This window comes from Canis aureus, chromosome 35 (assembly GCF_053574225.1).
Source record: "Canis aureus isolate CA01 chromosome 35, VMU_Caureus_v.1.0, whole genome shotgun sequence".
In the NCBI taxonomy this organism is placed as follows: domain Eukaryota; kingdom Metazoa; phylum Chordata; class Mammalia; order Carnivora; family Canidae; genus Canis; species Canis aureus.
Window position 1 is genome coordinate 15,106,241 of NC_135645.1, and position 22,274 is coordinate 15,128,514.

At 37.5% G+C, this 22,274-nt stretch overlaps 1 protein-coding gene across 10 annotated transcripts in view; it reads right to left on the reverse strand.

Annotated features, from left to right (window-relative positions):
- CD96 (CD96 molecule) overlaps positions 1–22,274 on the reverse strand; it is a 94,216-nt gene that overhangs the window by 63,580 nt on the left and 8,362 nt on the right. For 6 of the 10 annotated variants that reach the window (XM_077884649.1, XM_077884644.1, XM_077884640.1 and 3 more), the window contains 2 exons: positions 9,759–9,883; positions 641–851 (listed from right to left, as the gene is read on the reverse strand). In XM_077884649.1, coding sequence (XP_077740775.1) covers positions 641–851; positions 9,759–9,883 — 336 coding nt within the window. The remainder of the gene's footprint in view (positions 1–640; positions 852–9,758; positions 9,884–22,274) is intronic. The other 4 variants (XM_077884648.1, XM_077884645.1, XM_077884641.1 and 1 more) reach the window with 1 other exon arrangement.

The window sequence follows — 22,274 nt, forward strand, 5'->3', positions numbered from 1 at the left end:
CAGGGGTTTGGATTTATTAATATTGCCATGCATCACTGAGCAAAGTAGGATTTTCACATTTCCCCCAAATTTACTCCCTGCAGAGTCTGTGCAATTTGCGTGAGGCCACAGGGGATATGTCAGCTCGGCTCCACACTTCTGTGAATGCAGGGACAGAGGGACATCCCTGCAGGCTCCTTTGAGAAGGAGCTGGCCCTGCTGGGGGTGGGGAGACCCCTGCAGTTTCTTTGGAGCTGTGTTTATCATTTTCGTTTTCTCACAGTCCCAGTTCCGCCTTCCTCCAGCAAGCAACCGAGACAATTAGACAACCAAGTAATTAGATTTTGGCAGTTATAATTAAAGAGATTTCCAGTATTCTCAGGAAACATTAGAGTTGTAAATAAGGAGTGGTCACCAGAAAACTGGCCAATCTATGGCTTTCTGTGTGATTTTATTGTATTAACTCAATCATTAGTCTTTAACTTCCTATCCTTATCCTCACCCCTACCATGAATGACAGTACCAAGGGAAACAGAGCTCTAGAATAGCTACCCTGGAGGGCTACTCTCCAGTTAACAGGGCACTTTCTCTCCAGGGTGGAGCCAGGCAGGGGAAATGGACAGGAAGATGGCAGGGAAGTCCAGAGAACAAAAACTCTTACCAAAAACCTTGACTGTGATGGAATTCCTCAAGATTTTGCCAGGTCTGACCATAATGTGGCAGGAGAACTTCCGGTCATCATCATGGATTTGGACTGGAGAGAGGCAGAGTGTATAGTCTACACCTAGCTTGACTCTGTCTTTAAATAATGTGGAATTGCTGATGGCGTGACCTTGGGTGATACGTATTTCCTGAATTCCATTACCCTCCTGCTGAAGGAAACAGTTACCAGTTACTGAGCACTCAATCATGCCAGCTCTGGGCTAGATGTTCCACATGCATTAATTCATTCATATCATGTGAAAAAAGAGATGATGAATGAAGAATCAATATTTAGTATGTTACTAGAGACTCAAGATCTTTACAATTGACTTTCAGTTGACAACTAGAGTCATCCCCTCCTCACATGAATAGAAACTTGATGCTCTTCTGACTAAACTTCCCCTTCCTAACTTTCCATAAGCTGCGTATCAGGGGGTGGGATTTGGAAGGCAGTTTCATTAGCACTGGAGGCTAATGAAAGATACTAGTTCTCATTTTAAGTTCAAGAATCTTGATGCTGGGCAGCCCAGGTGGCTCAGAGGTTTAGCACTGCCTTTAGCCCAGGTGTGATCCTGGAGACCTGGGATCAAGTTCCACATCTGGCTCCCTGCATGGAACCTGCTTCCCCCTCTGCCTTTCTCTCTCTCTCTCTCTCTCTCTCTCTCTCTCTCTCTCTCTCCATGTCTCTCATGAATAAATAAAATCTTTAAAAAAATCTTGATGCTAAGATGTACTGTATCAGCTTTGTTTTAAATCTTCACCTCAACTGGATGATTACAGTTGTCCTCCATCCCACCTTCCCTTTAGAAAAGGTCTCATTTTAGCTCTCCTTGGGGTCAGGACTAGGATGAGTGAAGAGGCTCCTAGGGCATACCATTTCAGGAGGCACTCACTCTCAGGGGCTTGGAAGCAGAGGGTGGGCACCTGAGAGTAAGTGCCTTCTTAAATTTTGTGCCCTAGAAAAAAAAGTAAATAAATAAATAAATAAATAAATAATAAAAAAAATTTTGTGCCCTAGGCCCCTCCTACTCATGGTCCTTGCCCCTCTGGCCTTGTTTCTGTATTACCTTCAAAGAGGACACCTAAAGGGTAGACTGCAAACGTTAATCTGAGTTCCACAAATCAGAGTTTACTTGAAGTAGTTGGTTCTTCTAATTCCATATCATTTCTTGGGTATGTGAAGAAAAGCTCCTATTATTCATTCTTGCCATACCCAGAATTTCCAGGGACAAGATCACTATGCAGGTCAGTGTCAGTAAATGTGCTAAGGGGCAGTGAGGAGGGAACTCTTCATGGGCACAAGGGTAGAGGATGGGTTATGCCCTCATTCTTCTTTAGTATAACACAATATTCTCAATTGAGTTGCTTTGAAAACATTCTGATGCACAAAGTCTCTCCTCTGGAGATTCTACTTCAGTTGTTCTGGGATGAGACTCAGGCTGGGGCATTTTTTAAAAGGTCCTCAAAGGCTCCAGGTTTGAGAACTACTGTCTAACTCTGAACAACAGATGAATCATGATGGGCAGAAATCAAGGGGAAATGAAGGGAACTAAGATGGAGAATGTTGAACAGCAGTGCATTTGAAGGGGGAAGAAGTCACAAAATATTGAAAACAGAACTCTGTCCATTGAAATCTCTGGCCTAAGTCTGTTAAAAAGAAACAGATAGATTCAGAGTAGTAGAAATGGAAGGTAAGAGAGAATTCAAGAATGAGCTAGGAGCAGAAATAGTAGAAACACAAAGGCAAACCTCTTAAATAGTTCAGACAAGCATTTCCAGAATATTTAGTAGAAACTCTTCTGTAAGACATGATTCTTTACGTGCATATGACTAGGATTGATAGTTAGCCTTACATTCCAGATACATAGACAGTAAGGCTTGCAAAGAATGATACCCTGCTCAAGATTTCCTTCTGAAACAATGTACATACCTTTATCCCCCATGAAGCAGGACCTAGGGATCTGTGCTGCTATCTTCCTAATGAAGAAGCACTCAGAAAACTAAAGGGAGAGAGCTTGTATCCTGGAGACAGAGGTCTTGAAAGGAGCCCTTAGTATTTATTGGGTGGTGACAGCAGAGAAAGTGGAAGGTAGTTCACTCAATGGCTGCTGATCTGGAGGCCAATAATTAAGGAAGCAGGCTCCCCCTGCAGGTCTGCACAACTGACGAACTTACACGAATTTACACAGCTCTGGCTTCATGCACAGGCTCTGTTTTTGTGAAGATCTTAGAGTACAAAATGCTTTTTTGGTCACTTAGTAAATGATTCCCCACTTGGAACATTTCCATCTGTTACTTTGTAGTGGGTAGAAAGGCAGTCAGAGCCTGAGGTTGGAGACTAGGGAGACAAAAGCTGCCTTTCCTTTGTTGTGCAGCTTCCTGTGGCTGGCCAGGGTAGTTTCATTGATGGAGGAGTTATAAAGGGGGCCAAGGCAAGAACCTATACATGAATGGCCACCTTCACAGAGCAAATGAGATAAGAGGTGGGGAAAGAATGAGCCCAGGCAAACAATGAAATATCTAGAATTGGGAGAGGGGAAAATAATGCTATGCTATAACCACTACTAAAATTTTATATTCTTATTAATCATAGCTTAAATTTATTTAGCACTTACTATGTTTTAGACATTGTGCAAAGTTCTTTCGAGTCTTACTTATTCCTTATGAAAGTCCCCAGTATACTAAGGCTAACTAATTTGTGCAAAGGTCAAGCAAAGCAAGAACGTACTTATGTCACAGAATCAAAAAGCACAAATGCCCAGGTCCAGAGACACTTAAGTCCCAGAGACAACATGTACTAATAAAAACCAAAACCATCACAAAACAATAAAAAGAATTTTCTTTTGATGATCTGAAATGAAAATTTAAAAGAAATTCCAGGAAGCCGGAGGCCATTATACAAATTGCAGATTACAGAGGTGTGGGCAATTTGTTTATTGAAAGAGCTCTTTTGTGATATATTGATCCAGTTTTTGGTGGTAGGGGTCAATTCCTACCTGATAATAATGATTTTAGGCAACCTGGTCTGCTGGAAACAGATTGGTAAGAGGTATTGTACAGTCTTTTTATTTCTTACCAGTTTGTGTGTTTTTCTTGTTCTTCAAAGAAAAAAAAATTGATCACTTGAAAAAATAGTAATAAATATTTCTAAAACTTATTGGGATTCTCAGTTGGAGCACCCATATGATTGAAAGAGGAATGCAGACTGAAGTAGCTTACATGGTACACCTATGCTTGTCCTGACACTCCATACATACTCAAGTAACACAAATGCACTGTCCTCCAGCCTCACTGATATTTAGTCTTTATTTCCTAAGAATTCACCATCTGCAAGGCTAACTTAAAGAATTATGGAGAGTCATAAAGTCGATCTTTTAAAGATTAACTTTTATTTATTTATTTATTTATTTATTTATTTATTTATTTATTTATTTATTTATGACAGTCACAGAGAGAGAGAGAGAGAGAGAGAGAGGGAGGCAGAGACACAGGCAGAGGGAGAAGCAGGCTCCATGCACCGGGAGCCCGATGTGGGATTCGATCCCGGGTCTCCAGGATCGCGCCCGGGGCCAAAGGCAGGCGCCAAACCGCTGCGCCACCCAGGGATCCCTTAAAGATTAACTTTTAATATGTATGGTGTACAGGTACTAGGCTAAGCTATCTAGTTTGTATTACCTTATTTATCCTTCATGATACCACCATGGGGTCAGGCTATAATCATTCCCTTTTACAGATGAGGGAACTAAAACTTAGGTAACACAGCCAAAGTCACACTGAATTCTGAGACAAAAGGAAAAACTTGTGTACCTATATGCACTTCTTATTCTCCCATATTTTGACCAAGTGGAAAAATTAATGAAAAATCTATAATTAAAAATCTATAATTAAAAATCGAAATCTATCATTAAATATCAAATATTTGGTTTATAACACATCTCCCCTAAATTTTGGTTTTAAAAATATTTAATTAAAATATATATCTTAATCACTGATTTTGGGGCAGTCCCTTAAATTTTGCACCGAAGGAGAGGGCCTTGCTCACTTAACCTTAATTCCAGCTCCCAGGTCACACAGTTAGTAAATGGTAGAGCCAGTATTTGAAAACAACAATTTCCTCCTAAAAGTCATGCTGTTAATGATTTTGCTATATTCAGCCTCATAACAGGAGCAGAACAAACAGTCCTTGCCTTTTCTGCTTATAGTCTATTTGAGGAGAAAAATAAATTCACAAGAAAAACAAAAAAATCAGGACCCATAGAAGAGAAATAAGTGAGTAATGAAATTTTGGGCAGCAGTTGGATAAAATAATCAGCTAATGTGGGTTTGGCAGGGTCATACTGAATCATGAAAAACTCTTCCTATATGTCCCTTAATGACCTTAATGACAAAGCTTAAAATAATTTGTGAAGGCTGTTTTTGTACTAGAACCAGAATTTCCAATGAAGAAAAGAGAGCTTGGTACCTTTTGATTTAGTGATGTTATCTTATCTCCAGGCTGGCCTGAGCCATGTCAGACCTGGCTGTGTTGACCACAGTATGTGGCAGGCGTTGAGCGTATAGAGCTCATTCAATAAATTTTGTTAATTATACCAACTGCTACTTCTTTATCTCCAAACTGCTTCCTCTCTTCACATTTCTTTCATATATTTTCCATCCAGTCAGTGCTGTGAGAGCAGGCTGCTTGCAAAGCTCCCCACGTCTACTTTGTAGAGCACCGGAACAATATTTTTCCAATCATCACAATTTGTTGTCACTCTTTGTGGGTTGGCTACCACTTTATTTCTGATTACAATGAAGGCAATTAGGGACAACTGCCATCATGTAGAGGGTGAGTTTTGTTTTTTGAATAGTTAGGCTTCCCACAGGCATGGGAAACCAACATTGTTCATAATGCCAGTTCACTTTTTACTTAAATATAAAACATTACAAATGTTAAAGAAGAGTATATGGAAAAGATATATTTAAAGAGAGAAATGTAAAGAAATATAAGCATCTGGGTTTTAGTTATGTACCTTTTCACAAATATTGAACTGTTTGAATCTGATACAGTCTTCTCCTTTTTTTTCATGGTTTTAAAGGAAAAAAAAAAATCATGGGTTTCTCTTTATCCACCAACTTTGGAAACAAACGTTTCCTCGATACCTCTCTCCACCTCCACTACCAACTTGTACTCATGGGTCGTAGGGTCTTGGTATAGTACATGTCTGATGTTTGCTGGCCAACTGTTTTTTAATCATCCAGCTCAAATATAACCTAAGAAGCTTTTCCAGGTCCATTTACACAGAATCCAACTATTTTCCCTCTCGGCTGCCATTTTTTATGTTTTTATTAAAGCTGTATTTCATGGCAGGAAATGTATTCGATATGGTTGTGTATCCCTGCAGGACCTAACACTCAAAACAGATTCATATATGTTTGTTGGACTGAATTGAAATTTATGCTGTAGAAAATCAGGGTGATACCTTGGAATGGAAACAGAATATTAGGCTTGTATTTAGAAGCTCCCAGAATAAGCCCATAGAATTTCCCAGATGACTATATATTTTTGCCCCAGGACATAAATTGGAAAAACTATTACTTGTCCTTTATCTACCAACTGCACACCATCTAAACATAAAGATCCTATGACTTCTTATTCATCATCCCATCATATACATAAGCTCTCAGTGTCCCCTGAAGGATTAACTCTTTATGTTTATTTAATTATCTCTCATGCTAGATGAGTGTTGGATATGCAATTTGCATCTGATGCCTTCCTACTTCAGTATAGTCACCATCCTGGCATGTAACTTCCTCAAATGCAAAAAAAAAAAAAAAAAAAAAAAAAAAAAGCACCCCATGAGCACATTTATTTATTTATTTATTTAAGATTTTATTTATTCATTCCTGAGAGACACAGAGGGAGAGAGGCAGAGACACAGGCCAAGGGAGAAGCAGGCTCCACTCCATGCAGGGAGCCTGATGTGGAACTTGATCCCCGGCCTCCAGGATCACACCCTGGGCTGAAGCTGTGCCACCCGAGCCACCCGGGCTGCCCCCATGAGCACATTTAACAAAGCCTTTACATGGGATCCCATACACAAGGCAAATACTTTTTTATGATAACTGAGGATCCTAATGATAACCTTTTCCTAATTTCCTTACCAGAATTAGAGTTCACAAAATCCCACATACAAGAAGACATCACTTTTGTTTTTCAGTGACCTAGATTAAAATACTTTTGGTTTAGAAAATTGTTTCCAGGGCTCAATGAGGCACTTGAAGTCGGGCGGGGGGGAGCACCTGGCAGCTGCCTGGCAGGCTCCTGTATTCAGCTCATCTTCACCACCTCCACTCTTTAACCTTTTTCTAAAAGGCATATTGAATTATGTTTTTAAGAACAACTGGCTTACTGTGATTATTATTGCGAGTTTAACAAGAGATCAAAGAATGAAAATATGGATTGAGGGGGCATCTGTGTCCTCTGAAGATCTGCGACAGTCATGACTTGAAGAGCTGCAGTTGATTCCCTACTATGAGCACATTAGATGTTTTCTTATCAGACCTGCTGAATCCCACAGCTGCCAACAGTGTGGAGCACAGATATAAATTGGAAGAGCAAATAGATTTTGACATTTAAAAAGGGAATGTGCAGTAGGAATTTACTTAGCACATTTGGCAATACAACGTCCCCTTTGAAGAGACGTTGCTCTCAAAATGATTCCTCAAGTTATCTGTATCATGGTGCATTCTTCAAAGTGACAGCATGGCTGGAAGTTCTGGAAGTTTAGGACTGCCTCACTGTGTGACCTTAGGTGCACTCTCTCTGTCCCTCATTTATCCTAAATGCCCTGGCAGGATCCACAGATAACATCTGCATAGCCTTCTCTGTTTCTTTGAAGACAACTACAACATAGAAGGTGCCTTATCAGTTATCTAGTTGTTGATACTTAATGAGATGCTCAATAACCAACCAGCATGAATTTAGTGACCATCAGTTTAATATGAGGCCAATGAGTAGGAAGGTGGGGGAAAGGGACAAAGAGAAACAGATCTATTCAATTATTTATTGAGTCTTTATTGAGTGCCTGTGTTCTAGGTACTAAACCAGATGCCAGGGATTTTTTTCAATGAGAGGCACTGTGTTTAGCCCTGAAGAAGCTCAGAGTCACACAAAAGACACAGGCTGGCTGAAGTATTGACACTTGCTTGGAAAAACAGATAACCTAATCTGTAGATAAGTTAAGAACACTATAGATCAGCTCAGTAGCCAGGCTAAATCTCTGCAGTCAAGCTTTATTCAACTGTATTGTTATTTATTATTATTAAACTTGATTATTCCCCTTGATAGTGAAATTGTGATAATTAGAGTGTAAATGTTTGCCCATTGGTGGGAAATAGGAATAACACAAAGTACAGACGGTGCACTTCCATTGCTGTAATGTTTAGTAGGGCCAGTTCCTGCCCTCTTGAGATCATCTTCTCTTTTCAACTTTTTTTTCTGAGAACCACTCTATATCATGCTTTAAGAACAATTGCCTTATACTAATGATAGACATACTAATGATAGGAAGACTTACACTTTGGAAACCAAATCCTATAAAGGGGGAAAAGTGCTTTTTGACAGATGACAAAGGAGACACTATAGATTTTAGAACAGTCTGGGAAAGTTATTTCAGAACATTTTTTTTTCTTTTCATCCTACTGACTATCCAAAAAATATCTAGACAGTGAAAACTCATTAGTAAGTTGCATTCTGTGGCCTCCTTGCAAGTGCATTATTTTGGATTTGGCACAACCTCAGAAAAATCTCTGTGCGTTAGGGATCTAGTTTCCAAGACAGTCCACAAAAATTTCGGTAACTTGTAAATGTGAATTATCATTTACGTGGATACAGTACTTTGCAAACTGTAGTAGCCACTACATTCATGAAGATCTAGGAGTTCTGCAAGAATTTTTAAATCTTGTGTTTTCCTTTTGATCACAGTCTAAAAATTATTATAATCATATTCTGGATCATCCAAATATGCACCCTATTGTGTGATTCTCAAAACTGTGCTGATAGTTATCTTTGTGTTAGTCTCATGTCATCAACCAATTTAACAATATTAGAGGTCTACTATAAATTTAGATCACAGCTAGCTGCCATTTGGTTGGATTGCCTTGGAAAATTTCTCATGAAAGTCTAGACTTTTGGCTTCTTCCTTTTTTCTTTTCTTTTCTTTTCTTTTCTTTTCTTTTCTTTTCTTTTCTTTTCTGTTCTTTTTTTTCTTTTCTCTTCTTTCTTTCTTTCTTTCTTTCTTTCTTTCTTTCTTTCTTTCTTTCTTCTTTCTTTTTTTAGATTTCATTTATTCATGAGAGACACAGAGAGAGGCAGAGACATAGAGAGACAAGCAGGCTCCATGCAAGGAACCTGATGTGGGACTCGATCTCGGGACTCCAGGATCAACACCCTGAGCCGAAGGCAGATGCTCAACCACCGAGTCACCCAGGCATCTCTCTCTTTTATTTTTTCTTTTCTTTTCTCCTTTTTAAGTCAGAAAACATGACATCTATGGGCCTGCCACAACCTGTGGCAATAATAAAACTGAAATGGCTGCTGAGTGGTTGCTTCTCATACAGGTCCTGCTTCTCTCATGTAGGTTTTCTGCCAATATCTCATAAGTCTGAGGGTTTGTGCTTCCTCATCAAAAGGAATGTTGTGTATTCCCCAGGATGCAGTAGCAAGGGTTCTAGGAAAAGGGGTTTCTCCCCCTGCATATGTTGTTTATAAAACAAATATTTGTGTGTATAGGTTTCTGCTGGATTTGGCTTCTCTCCGGGGCACCATCACACTTTTTTCTCTCTATAACCATGGTTTGGTATATAGCTTGAAATAGAAACTAACCTTTAGGAACTAATTTTTAAATAACTGCCTTCATAAACCCAAAGGCTTGCCGAATTGGAAGGAATCATAGTGCCCTCCCTCCTTCTCCTCCCCCAACAGTCCCCAACCTTTCACTAGTGTGCTTTCTTCCCTATTATTACTTGTTATTCATTTTTATTTCATTAATATTTAAAGATCATTGCAGTTATTCACGGAAAAGGGCAACACTTACCACCAACCATGCAAAGGTGGACTCAGACAAAATTTCTGAGGAGATATTTTGAAAGCATGGAATTTCCAGAGTCTGATTTATCCATACTTCCATTATATGGCTGCTTCCCCATTCATCTTGTGTCACTGTAACAAAACACAGGTGGAAGAGATATGAATATGTGATTGGTTTATAAAATGGTTTTTGTGAGAGAAACAGGAACAGTTTTAATGGAGAGATTCATCTACCCTCAGCGCGGGCCTATGTCAAGGCAAGACCCCACTACATTCCTCATTGTATAAATGGCAAAATGGGACCACTGAGAATCAGAAAGTTCCTTATCACTGAAAAAGTACAGAGAAACTACCCTAAAAGAATCCAACTCACTATTTGGTATGTTCCTTTGCTTGAACCCCAAAATTAGGCTTCAGACCATATTTTCTTGATTAGTTAGAATATAAAACTTTATAACTTAGCCTCTAATTGTCTCATTAAACATTCTAATAGGTTTCAATTTCTTTTGAGATGTTTTAGGTTCATAGCAAAATTGAATGGCAAGTACAGAGAGTTCCCATACATCTCTTGCCTCCTATGCATGCACAACCTCCCCCACTATTAACACCCCTAACCACAGTGGTACATTTGTTACAATCAATAAAACTACATTGACACATCATTATCACCCCAAGTCCACAGCTTATTTACATTAGAGTTCACTCTTGGTACTGTACCTTCTGCGGGTTTTGGGGAATGTATAATGACACGTATTCACCATTGTAGTATCACATGGGATAGTTTCACTGCCCAGAAATCCTCTGTGCTCTCCCTATTCATCCCTCTCTCCTGCCAAACTCTGACATTTATCAATCTTTTCGCTGCCTTACTGCCTTTATGAGTTGTCTTTTTAGAGTTTATAAATATTCCTCCAAAGAGGGAATGATACAGAAAAATATATAAGGAAACCCTGAAGAAGCATTAATGGACTATTTTCTTTCTTTCTTTTCTTCTTTCTTTTCTTTCTTTCTTTTCTTTTCTTTCTTTCTTTCTTTCTTTCTTTCTTCTTTCTTTCTTTCTTTCTTTTTCTTTTCTTTCTTTCTTCTTTCTTTCTTTCCTTCTAAGTAATAAGGGATAAATATCAGTTTCATAGCCTCTCTTTGGGTAAGTCATAGACACACACATACGTGTTTATGACTAAACTATAATATCAAAGAATAATTTATAAATGAACTCTATCATCCAGATATCCTAAAAATCTGCTTTTCTTTTTTTCCATGTCCATACAAATCTTGTTTGTATGCATATGTTTTCTCATACTTTGCAGTCCTTTTAACCAACAAACATTCCTGTATGTTTATATAAAATGTTTTGCGTGATTCTTAAGCTATTTGTGGTTGAAATTTTCAGACTTTATGTCATGCTGTCACATATACACATCATCGTTTGTTTTGTCATTTCCAATTACTGAATAATGTGTTCTTTCAGTTTGGGCTTTTAGTTTATTTAAACTATTATAACCAATATAGCAAGGACCATCCTTATACTAATAGCTTTCTTCTGACCATTCAGCTACTTAACATAAATTCCATGAATTTAATGGGCATGAGTATTTTCATTATTATCAACAGCATATTTTTTGAAGTGGAATATTTCTCAGTCTGGAATGTTATATCTAGACTGTAGGAGGACTTTGTAACATTCCAATCTCTCAGTAATAGAAGCTATCTTCTTTACTGATAATTCTTTCCTCCTCCCTTCCTTAATTGAAACCAGGCCTTCCCAGTAGGTCACATCTTCCCTGCATCATTCTCAAGTAGTAGCTGTTTATTTTATCATAGCCTTATTTCCTCAAGATTAGGAGGTGGGATCAGTGCTTTCCTTGTTCCTCATTACTGCTTCCAAATGTTCCTCCAACCCCATAATTAAAAAAAAAAAAAAAAGGCCCTGCCCTTTATAGTTAAAACAATTTAGCTATAACAGTACTTCCAAATGGAGTTTTTTTTTTTTTCCCAAATGGAGTTATTTGTATACCACCACCAAAATTGTTTGCTGGGACTACATACCACCATTGCTATTATTTAATTTTATTCTTGATATTATTGTAATTGGATTTTTTTGTAATTGTTTTACTTATATAAGTTTAGTTTAAACAGAGAATGATCTAGACACTAATATTTGAGAAGCACAGGAAATCCACTTGATATGTTAATTGTGTTTTCATGTATATTACTCAAATATATAAGTATTAGGTTTTTGTAAAGTTTATCCAGGTTCTGGGAAGTTGGGAATGCAACCGATCTAACTTTTTTAATATTCCTGAAACTCCCTACAGAAACAGACAAAGTTAAGTAGAGTAGCAAACCTAAAAACACATAGGAGATACATATAGGAACACTAATTAACAATATACCCCCCATAATAGGTGGGGACAAATCACTGGACCACTGTGGTATCAGCAACTGAGCAGAAACAGGAAAATTGACTGGGCTTCTGATGCCCCCCAGAACTAGATAACTGCTCCCAAAAAGCAACAGGTAATCACTGGAAAGACATGCAGACTAGTCTGAGAATAGCAGCAGAAACGGAGAAATGAGTTTGCAGGCACCAGATTACCAGTGCCTTCAAGGGAAACAAGAAGAAGCACAGCAGTGCTGGAACACAGGGTGCTTTTCAGACAGATCCCATACTGTGAAGAAACCCCTGAGAGGAGAATCCAAATTAAACAGGACAGGTCCAATAGGAGAAAGCAAACGGGCAATTTAGATAAAAGTGAGGGATAGGAGGAGAGGAAGTATATCTCAGAAAGTACAATGGCATATCATTTACCTCAAAACTAACAGAAGAGAGGGCTCTAGGGGCACTGAAGACTTTACAAAAGCTAGCCTAGGCCACCCTTCCATGGCAAAAATCAGCATGCATTTACCTTAAGCATGAGCAATAGAAAAGGAATGGGGTTGAATCACATATGAAGATACTATAAGAAGAAAAGAGAGCAAAAGAATATCCCCACAACGATGGCATATTAGAAAAAAAGAGAATTTCACAATGAATAAAAACTAGAGTCTAATAATTCAAAATGAGGTAATAGAAATAAGGAAAATGATATGAGCTGCAAAAAATTTTAGCAAGACTGGTAAATGAATTAACTGGCAAGAAGGAAGAAAGCTCAGGGGATCCCTGGGTGGCTCAGTGGTTTAGCGCCTGCCTTTGGCCCAGGGCGTGATCCTGGAGTCCCGGGTTCGAGTCCCACATCAGGCTCCCTGCATGGAGCCTGCTTCTCCCTCTGCTTGTGTCTCTGCCTCTCTCTCTCTCTCTCTCTCTCTGTTCTCTTATGAATAAATAAATAAAATCTTTAAAAAAAGAAATACATATTGAAAGATTATACTGCAAAAGTAGGGAAATGGGTTCAGAATAGACATTAAGGCATATTATTATAATGGTATTTTTAAAAAGTCAGTTATAGGAAATGGGATTATTATTAGCTTTTTGACAGCCACTCGTTATGCCAGAAAATAGGGTAGCAACATATTTAATGTACTCAAGGAAAGAAAACGTGACCTAAGGATTTTATTCAGCAAAATTAGCCTTTTGATATGAAGACGACATAAAACCTGTTAGAACCATGTTATAAGAACTCAGGGCATATTGGTCCCATGAGCACTTCCTGAGGATTCTCCAGTAGAATACACTTTAGACTGGAGAGGCATTTACATAAAAGCTGAGTGTTGAATCTACGCTCACCTTTAGCACTAAACATAAATCATTGCTATAGGGAAGAGAGTAGTAATAAATATATATTTTTAAATGAAGATAAAATAGAAGTATTATAAATGGGGCAGGGGGACGGTTGAAGTGCTTATGGCTATGGGGCCATGGAAAGGTCAGTAAAACAGGCATGTATAAAACCAAGCAAATGTATAAAAACCATCATTTCAAGACCAAAGGCAAACATAATTGGGAAGCATCTCTTCTTGGAAAAATGCTAGAATTTCACTAAGAATAGCAAGACTCTTTACTCTTCTCACCTAGGGATCCTTCCATTCCCTTCCCCAGCATTGTCAGTGAGAAAGTAGCTTTACCATCTTGGAGCTGGCTGCAAAAAACAGCAGCTTTTCTTCCAGAAGAAGCAGACTTAAATTAGGTTTGAGTGTGAAGATCTTTCACTTTGTTAGCTAACAGGCACAAATTTGGTAGGAAACAGAGAAAAACTGAAGCTTGGTTAGCGTGGGTTTGCAAATCCCACTTGGAGTGAGTAGCAGACCAGACAGACATTTAACACAGAGATTCTGGAAATTTGAGTCATGAAATAGCTCAGATGAATTATCTGCCCATCCTAGGCTGACTGAGAAAATAACTACACAGGGGAGTGGGGAGACCTCAGAGAGCTTTCTGAAAAGCCAAACCCAAAGGAGACCATGTAACTGTCTGCAACTCTGCATGAACCCTCTAACCACCTCCTCCCCCTAATCCAACACACACATACATCTAAATATAGAGGGTGGAGGCCTAATAGGCCTGAGGAATTTGAGTACAACTTTTGTCAAATTCATTGGTGGACCAATAAAGGAGCTTTGCCAATGCAGGGTCAATTCCTTGGAAACCAAACTAAAGACATAATAATTCTTATAAAAAGTTGAGTAGAAAAATCAATAGCCACACACTGAAGAGGAAATAGGTTTTATAATTTAGGTATGAATAGTTACCAAAATTTTAAAAAATTAAGAAAACCTAAAAAAAACCCCACTGGATCTAGAGCTGTCACATTATTATTATTATTCATGTCTAGATTTTAACAAAAAAAGATGATACATGAAGAGGAAAGAGTAATCCATACTCAGAAAAAAAAGCAGTTAGTTAAAATTGATTCTGAGTAGGCCCTACATTGGATTTAACAGACATTATAGCAGCTCCTGGAAGTATGTTCACAGGATTAAGACAAAATATGATGAAAATGACTCAATAAATAGGGAATCCTAGTGGAGAAATAAAAAACTATCAAATGAACCAAATAATTGTTCTAGAGTTGAAAAGTCAATAACAAAAATGATGAAAAATTAACTAGGGATTCTCAATAGCCAATTTGGGATGATGGCAGAAGAAAGAATCAGTGTATTTGAATATTGATCAATATAAATGATCTAAGGGCACTTAGGTGGTACAGTTGGTTAAGCATCAGACACAGGTCATGATCTCAGGGTCATGAGATTGAGCCCCACATTGGACACTGCACTCAGTGTGGAGTCTGCTTAGGACTCTCTCTCCCTTTGCACCCCCTGCCCTGTGCCTTCTCTCCACCCCCCCCAAATAAATCTAAATATATATATGTAAATTATCTAGGACAGAATCAAAGGTTCTAACAAGTATGCAATGGGAGTCATAGCAGGAAAGATGAAAGAGAGTGGGACAGAACAAATGTTTGAAGAAATAATGGCTTCTTATTTGATTTTTAAAAACTTTCTGCAAAGTTAAAAGACACCTCCAGGAATCTTAAAACTCAAAAAAGTTAAACACAAAGAAAAACCCACCTAGGCATATGAATATCAAACTGCTGGAAGCCAAAAACAAAGAGAAAATTATGGAAGTAGCAATTGAAATCAGTAACAAAAACAAAACAAAACAAATCACATGCAGAGACCAATAATACAATGGCTCACTTCTCACAAGGAACAATGGAGATCAGAAGATATATTCAAAATGCTGAAAGAAAAAACAGCCCACTAAGAATGCTACATTCAGTGAAAGTATCCTTCAAAAATAAAAATGAAAAAAAAAAAAACAGGATTCCGCAAGTAGATTTGTCTTATATAAAATTCTAAAGTAAGTTCTTTAGGCTGAAAGTAAATGATACCAAATAGTTACTTCATGCCATGAGGTGGAATGAAGAACAGAGGAAATGGTAAATACATGGGTAAATATAAAATACTATATATTTCTTTTTTTCCCTCTTAATGTCTTTAAGAACAGAAAATTTTTAAACCATTAATTTTAGCACTGTTCTGTTGGGTTTATTTTATAAATATATAATATATAATATATATATCTTCAAGGGTTATAATGAAAAGAAGAGATATGCTGGAGGAAGTTGCAAAAAGAGGGAGAAAGAGAGAGAAAATAAACATAGAAACAGACATAAGAATGATCATGACATTGAAGTTATCCAACAAGAATATTAAAATAACTTTTTTAATGTATTCAAGAATAGAGAAAAAGATGGAGTAAATGAAAAGATGGATAATCTGATCAAAGAATTAAAAATCTACCCAAAATAGTAACTTAAAAACATAAGATCAGAAATTAAGAATTAATTTGATTGGGTTGAAAACTTAACTGGACATCACACAAAAATAAAATTTCTGAATTGGATTATAGGTCAATAGATAATTTCTAAACTACAGAAAAGAAAAACAGAGAAAATATAGGAAAAAAAGCATTAGAGAAACACAAAAGTAGAAATTTAGGCACTTTTCAGCATAATAAGGATAATCACCATAACAAACTGAAATTCATCAATATGTTCAAATTCATATGAATTCATAATACAAAATACTTTTTGGTCAGCTTATAAGAGTGCTAGTGAACCAGCTCATTTTTAAAACTTACAAATAAAGGGAAAGAATCAAGTATCTGTTCTGCTTTTCTTATACAAACTGCACATCAATAAATAATTGGCTCATGAGAGGAAATTTCTCTATAAGCAGACTTCAGGTAATAAATACAAGAATGACAGAATTTGAACATCACTATTTGTCAACCTATAATGAATTAATGGATCCAGGCAATACTCATCAATGGTGGTTAACATCACACAACCAGACATTATGTGCCTCTGACGTAACTATGCAACATCATCTCTGAAGTACTTGTGCCAAAAAACAAAAAGTAAAAACAAAGTTAATGTGATCAAATCTCCATATGCAACGAATTAGTGAAAGAGGAACATGAGATATAAGAGCAAAATCCAGGCTGTGATAATTTTACAGGATAAAGAGTCACATTTACTTGAAAGAAAAATAAGAAATATAAAATAACCTTTAGATTAAAAGAAAGTTTTGAAGTGTCTGGGTGACTCAGTTGATTAAATGGCTGCCTTTGGCTCAGGTCATGATCTTGGAGGTCCTGGGATCAAGACTCCCTGCTCATCAGGGTGTCTGCTGCTTCTCCCTCTGCTCCTCCCCCACCTTGCGCACAGGCTCTCTCTCTGTCTCATAAATGAATAAAATCTTTTAAAAAAGCGGGGGGGGGGAGTTTTGCAATGATCACAACACTTTGAGTTTATGTGAATCCAATTTAAAGAACCAAAATGTAAAAATAACAACTATGAGCTCAATTGGATATTTAATGGTATTAAGAATTTACTAGTTTTTTTTTTAGTTCTGGTATTGATATCGTGGCTATTATATATATATATATATATATATATCTTTATCTTTTAAAGAATCATTCTAAAATAAATAAGATATCTTGGATTGTCTTTAATCTGGGAGGTGGCATGTTGCTAAGAGTTTAAATGAAACAAGATTGTAAGTTAATAATGATTAAAGTTGCATGTTCAGTACATGGGAGCTCATTGTACTATTCTATATAATGTTGTATGTTTGAAATTTTCCACAATTAGAGCTTTTAATATTTTTCCATGAATCATCTGAAGTCACCTTGAGTATTGCCAGCTCTAAGCAGCACACTTTGAAAAAAACTAATCCTTCTCTCCCCCAAATTCACTATTATCCTCCGATTCAGGGATTGCCAAACTATGGCCTGTGGGCTGAATCCAGTGGGTATTTTTGTAAATAAAGTTCTCCTGGAACACAGGCCCATTCACTTACATATTGTCTATAAGTGCTTTCATGCTACAGCAGAGTTGAACAGTTTTGACAGAGGCTGTACAGGCTGTATGGACAAAGCCTAAAATATTTACTATCTGGTCCTTCAAGTTTTCCAGTTCCTACTCTGATGTCCCAGGCCTCATCCATTATTTGTCTTTAGATCTAATCCTGAGTGGTTTCAGTAACCTCTCAGTTGACCTATTCACTATTTGGCCTCTCAGGTCTGCCACTGTTATTCCCCACTGTCTCCACTCCATTTCTGCTTTCCACTTTCACCATCAAATTTGGACCTTTTGAGCCACACATAATTGCTTCACCTACAAAATCACTCCTGCTGGTTGTTTTGTGCAACTAATGTTGTCTCTCCTGTTCTCTGTCCTCATTGAGACTTTAAATGAGTTGATCTCTACTTTCTCCCAACCCATCAGCAGCTTTCTTTTCTTTGCTTCTCTCATCATCTATCTAGAGTTCTATAGTCCACCATTTCAGTAACATTCTTGTTATTATCCCAAGTCCCTTGGCTCTGGTTTTCCTCCCAGTAGTATACAGGGAGTCCAATAGTGAACTCCAACTAGCTACTTTTTAATGCCCAGATCTAAGCAGCCAAGCACTTCCGCCAAATTGTCTTCACTACAATTTCTTATCATACTCAAATGAATATTCAACATGAACAGAAAATCCAAATGCATTTACCTAGGGAACTCATTTTCCCTCTATTCATAGAAACTATTTCAAAATTTTCCAACCTCCTTAATGAAGCCTTCTCCCTCTCTCTACCTGAAGATAACTTTGTTTCCTATTTTATTTATTTTTTAAAAAAGATTTATTTATTTTAGAGAGAGAGAGAGAGAAGGAGAGAACGAGCAGGAGGGGCAGAGAGAGAGAGGGAGAGGGAATCCTAAGCTGACCCCACAAGGAGCATAGAGCCCAATATGAGGCTTGATCTCAGGACCCTGAGATCACAAGGTGAGCCGAAATCAAGAGTCGGATGCTCAACCAGCGGTGCCACCCAGGGGCCCCATGTTTCCCATTTTCGAGAAAATAGAGAAGGGCACTGCCATCGTCCTGTGCTTTTGCCCCAACTTCCTTCCCTTCTGTTACAGAATTTTTTAAGAATGTCCTTTTGTCCATTAGCCATAGTACTAATGTTATAGATCTCATTGTCCCTATATTCTCCGAAACCTTAGTTTATTTATTGTACTAAGTGTACAGTATGGTGTATTTCACTATACTCTTTCAACTCTGACTTGATGTTAAAGCTTAGTCAAGCATCTTGCATTAATTAAAACCATCCTGCTCCCAGCATAATGCCAATGCAAGCGCTCACACGAGCACTCCTAGCCTTCCACTCACTCCTGACAGGCTTGTTAGCAGTCGCATCAACATTTGTTGTCTCCTTTTCCTTGCCTTATACTCACTCCTCTGCTCCCTTGAGTCTGACTTCCATTTGCCTTCTGCTCTACAAAAACAGCTTCTGTGAAGATGATCAATAACAACCTTGTTCCTAAATACAATCCAATAACCATGTTGTCCTTTCAGAAACATCAGAATTGATAGCTACCTCCTGTCACAAAATATTGCCATTCTAGTTTTCTTTTGTGAGCCAACTCCTCTCCTGATTTTACTGCTGCCTCTTTGGTTACTCTTCTATTTCCTTTGAAGATTTATCTTTCTCCATCGATCTCAGTTGACGGGCACATTGCTTTTCTCACTTGATTTTCTCTGCCTACATTTCTTTCACTCCCAAAACCTCAGTTAGCATACACTCATATACCTCACCAATTTGTATCTTCAGCTTAAAGCTTTCTTCTAGAGCAGGAGTTGTATATCTACCTATTTCCTTGACATCTCTTGAATGTGTCAACTTCAGGTCTAACTCCACAGGTACAAAATCAAATTCAAACTCAAAACAATCCCTGCATGTTTGGATTGTCCTCTAGTTTTTCCTAACACTGAATTACTGAGTAATTCTCCCATTTTTTTTTCTGTTCCACACATCTGAAACCAAAGCATCATCCTTGATACTGCTTTTTATTCTTCATTTCACATGTGCAATCCAACATCAAATCCTGTAGGGTGAATATCCTAAATATATTTCTAGTTTGAATATTCCTCCCCATGTACCTCACTGCCACTCTACTCAATGTTACTAGCATCTCTCACTTAGATTTCTGTCCTGTCTTAACTGCTCTACCTTATCCTCTCTACCTTAACTCAATCTGTTCTCTACGCTGTTGCCACAAAAATCTTTTTGAAATGCAAAATTTTGATAAAGAATCAACAACCACCTTCCAGTTAGTTTCCACAGCTCCTAGGATAAAGATAAAACTTCACTAAACCATTCAATCTCTCTAGCCTCATCTTCGACTGCTTTCCTTTTAATCCTGCTTAAGCCATAATACATTTTAAAACCCTCCACAGAGGGCACCTGGGTGGCTCAGTGGTTGAGCATCTGTCCTTGCCTCAGATCATGATTCCAGGGTCCTGGGATCGAGTACCACATCAGGGAACCTACTTCTTCCTCTGCCTATGCCTCTGCCTCTCTCTGTATGTCTCTCATGAATAAATAAATAGAATCTTAAAAAAAAAAAAAGGCCTGACTGTTACAATATCTCCTTACTACCACAGAGCCTTTAACACATCCTGTTTTCTGTAAAGCTGTGTTCCCCACATTTACCTGGTTAACTCCTGTTCAAGCATCACTTCCCCAGGAAACCCTTCTTGATCTTCCTACTGCAAGAGCACATCTCACTGTCACAATTTGACCTTTCTCTTCTGCTTATTTGATTATTTTGTGTCTCTTCCCATTGGACTTCATGATTCCTGATGACAGAGTCATGTCTGTATTGTATCAAAAATATATGTAGCACTCAAAAATATATGTAGGATAAAGATTGAATACAAGAATTTAAGAAGAGATAGCATTCAAGTTCAAAAACAAATTATGCTATAAGAGAGACACACAGATCAATGAAACAGAGAGCCCAGAAATAAACCCCCATGTAGGATCAGTTAATTTATAATAATGCAATTATGAAAGGAGCCAAGAATACGAAATGGGGGAAAAGACAATCTCTTTAGTAAATGATGTTGGGAAAACTGGAGAACTGCATGCAAAAGAAAGAAACTGGGCTCCTGTCTTATACCATACATAAAGCCAAATAAAAACAGATAAAAAACGTGAACATAAAACCCCAAACCATACCACTTGTAGAAGAAAACATAGAGGCAATGATTTTTTGGTCTTGGCAACGATTTTTTGGATTTGACACCAAGAGCAAAGGCAAAAATAAACAATGGGACTGCATCAAACTAAAAAGTTTCTTTCTGGAAAAGGAAAACATCAATAAAATGAAAAGACAACCTATGGGATGGAAGAAAACATTTATAAATCACATATTTGATAAGGGGTTAGCATCCAAAATATATAAACAACTCATACAACTCAACAACAATGACAACAAAATATACAATCCAATTTAAAAATGGCCAGAGAAATTGAAGAGACATTTTTCCAAATAAGATATCCAAGTATCAAGTAGGCAAGGAAAGGGTGCCTGACATCACTAATCATCAGGGAAATGCAAATCAAAACCACAGTAAGATATCACCTCACACCTGTTAAAATATCTATTCTCAAAAAGATAACAAATATAGGAACAGATATGAAGAAAACGGAGGACTTGTGAATTGTTGGTGGAAGTGTAAATTGGTGCAGCCATTCTGGAAAACAGTATGGAGGATCCTCAGAAAATTAAAAATAGAACTATCAGGGTGCCTGGGTGGTCAGTGGGTCAAGCTTCTCGCTCTTGGTTTTGGCTCAGGTCATGATCTCACAGGTGGTGGGATCAAGCCTAGCCTCTGGCTCCACGCTCAGCAGGGAGTCTTTTTGAAGATTTTCTCTCTCTCTCAAATAAATAAATATTTTTTAAAAATAAAAATAGAACTACCATATGATCCAGCATTTCCACTTCTAGGTATATATCTAAAGGAAATAAAATCACTATCTTGAAAAGGTATCTAGCATCCCCATGTCTATTGCTGCACTATTTACAATAGCTAAGACATCGAAACAACCCAAGTTGTTGGACACATACTCCAAGTGTCTACTGATAGATGAATGGATAAAGAAAATATTCTAATATTCGAGGAAATATTATTCATTCATAAAGAAGGAAATCCTGCCATTTGTGACAACATGGATGGACCTCGAGCAAAGAAAGACAAATACTGTATGATTTCATTTATATGTGTAATCTTAAAAAACAAACCACAATGAACCCGTACATACAGAGAACAGACTGGCAGTTGCCAGAAGGGGGAATGGGGGTGACATACATGAGGAAGGTCAAAAGGTACAAACTTCTAAGATAAATAAATTCTGGAGATAAAATATACAGCATGTTGACTAAAGCTAACAATATTGTATCATATGTTTGAAAGTTGCTAAGAGATAAATAAAAGTTCTCATCACAAGAAAAAATTAACTCTATGAGGTGATGAATATTAATTAAACTTATTGTGGTGATCATTTCATGATACATGCAAGTATCAAATCATCTGTGTACACCTAAAACAAATACAATGTCATTTGTCAATTATATCCCAAGAAAACTGGAAAGAAGTCAAAGAACAAATTATGTCTCTAGACAGGATAGCCAAGTTATCAAGATTATAGTATTAAAATATTTTATTCTATTACTCATAACAAAATATA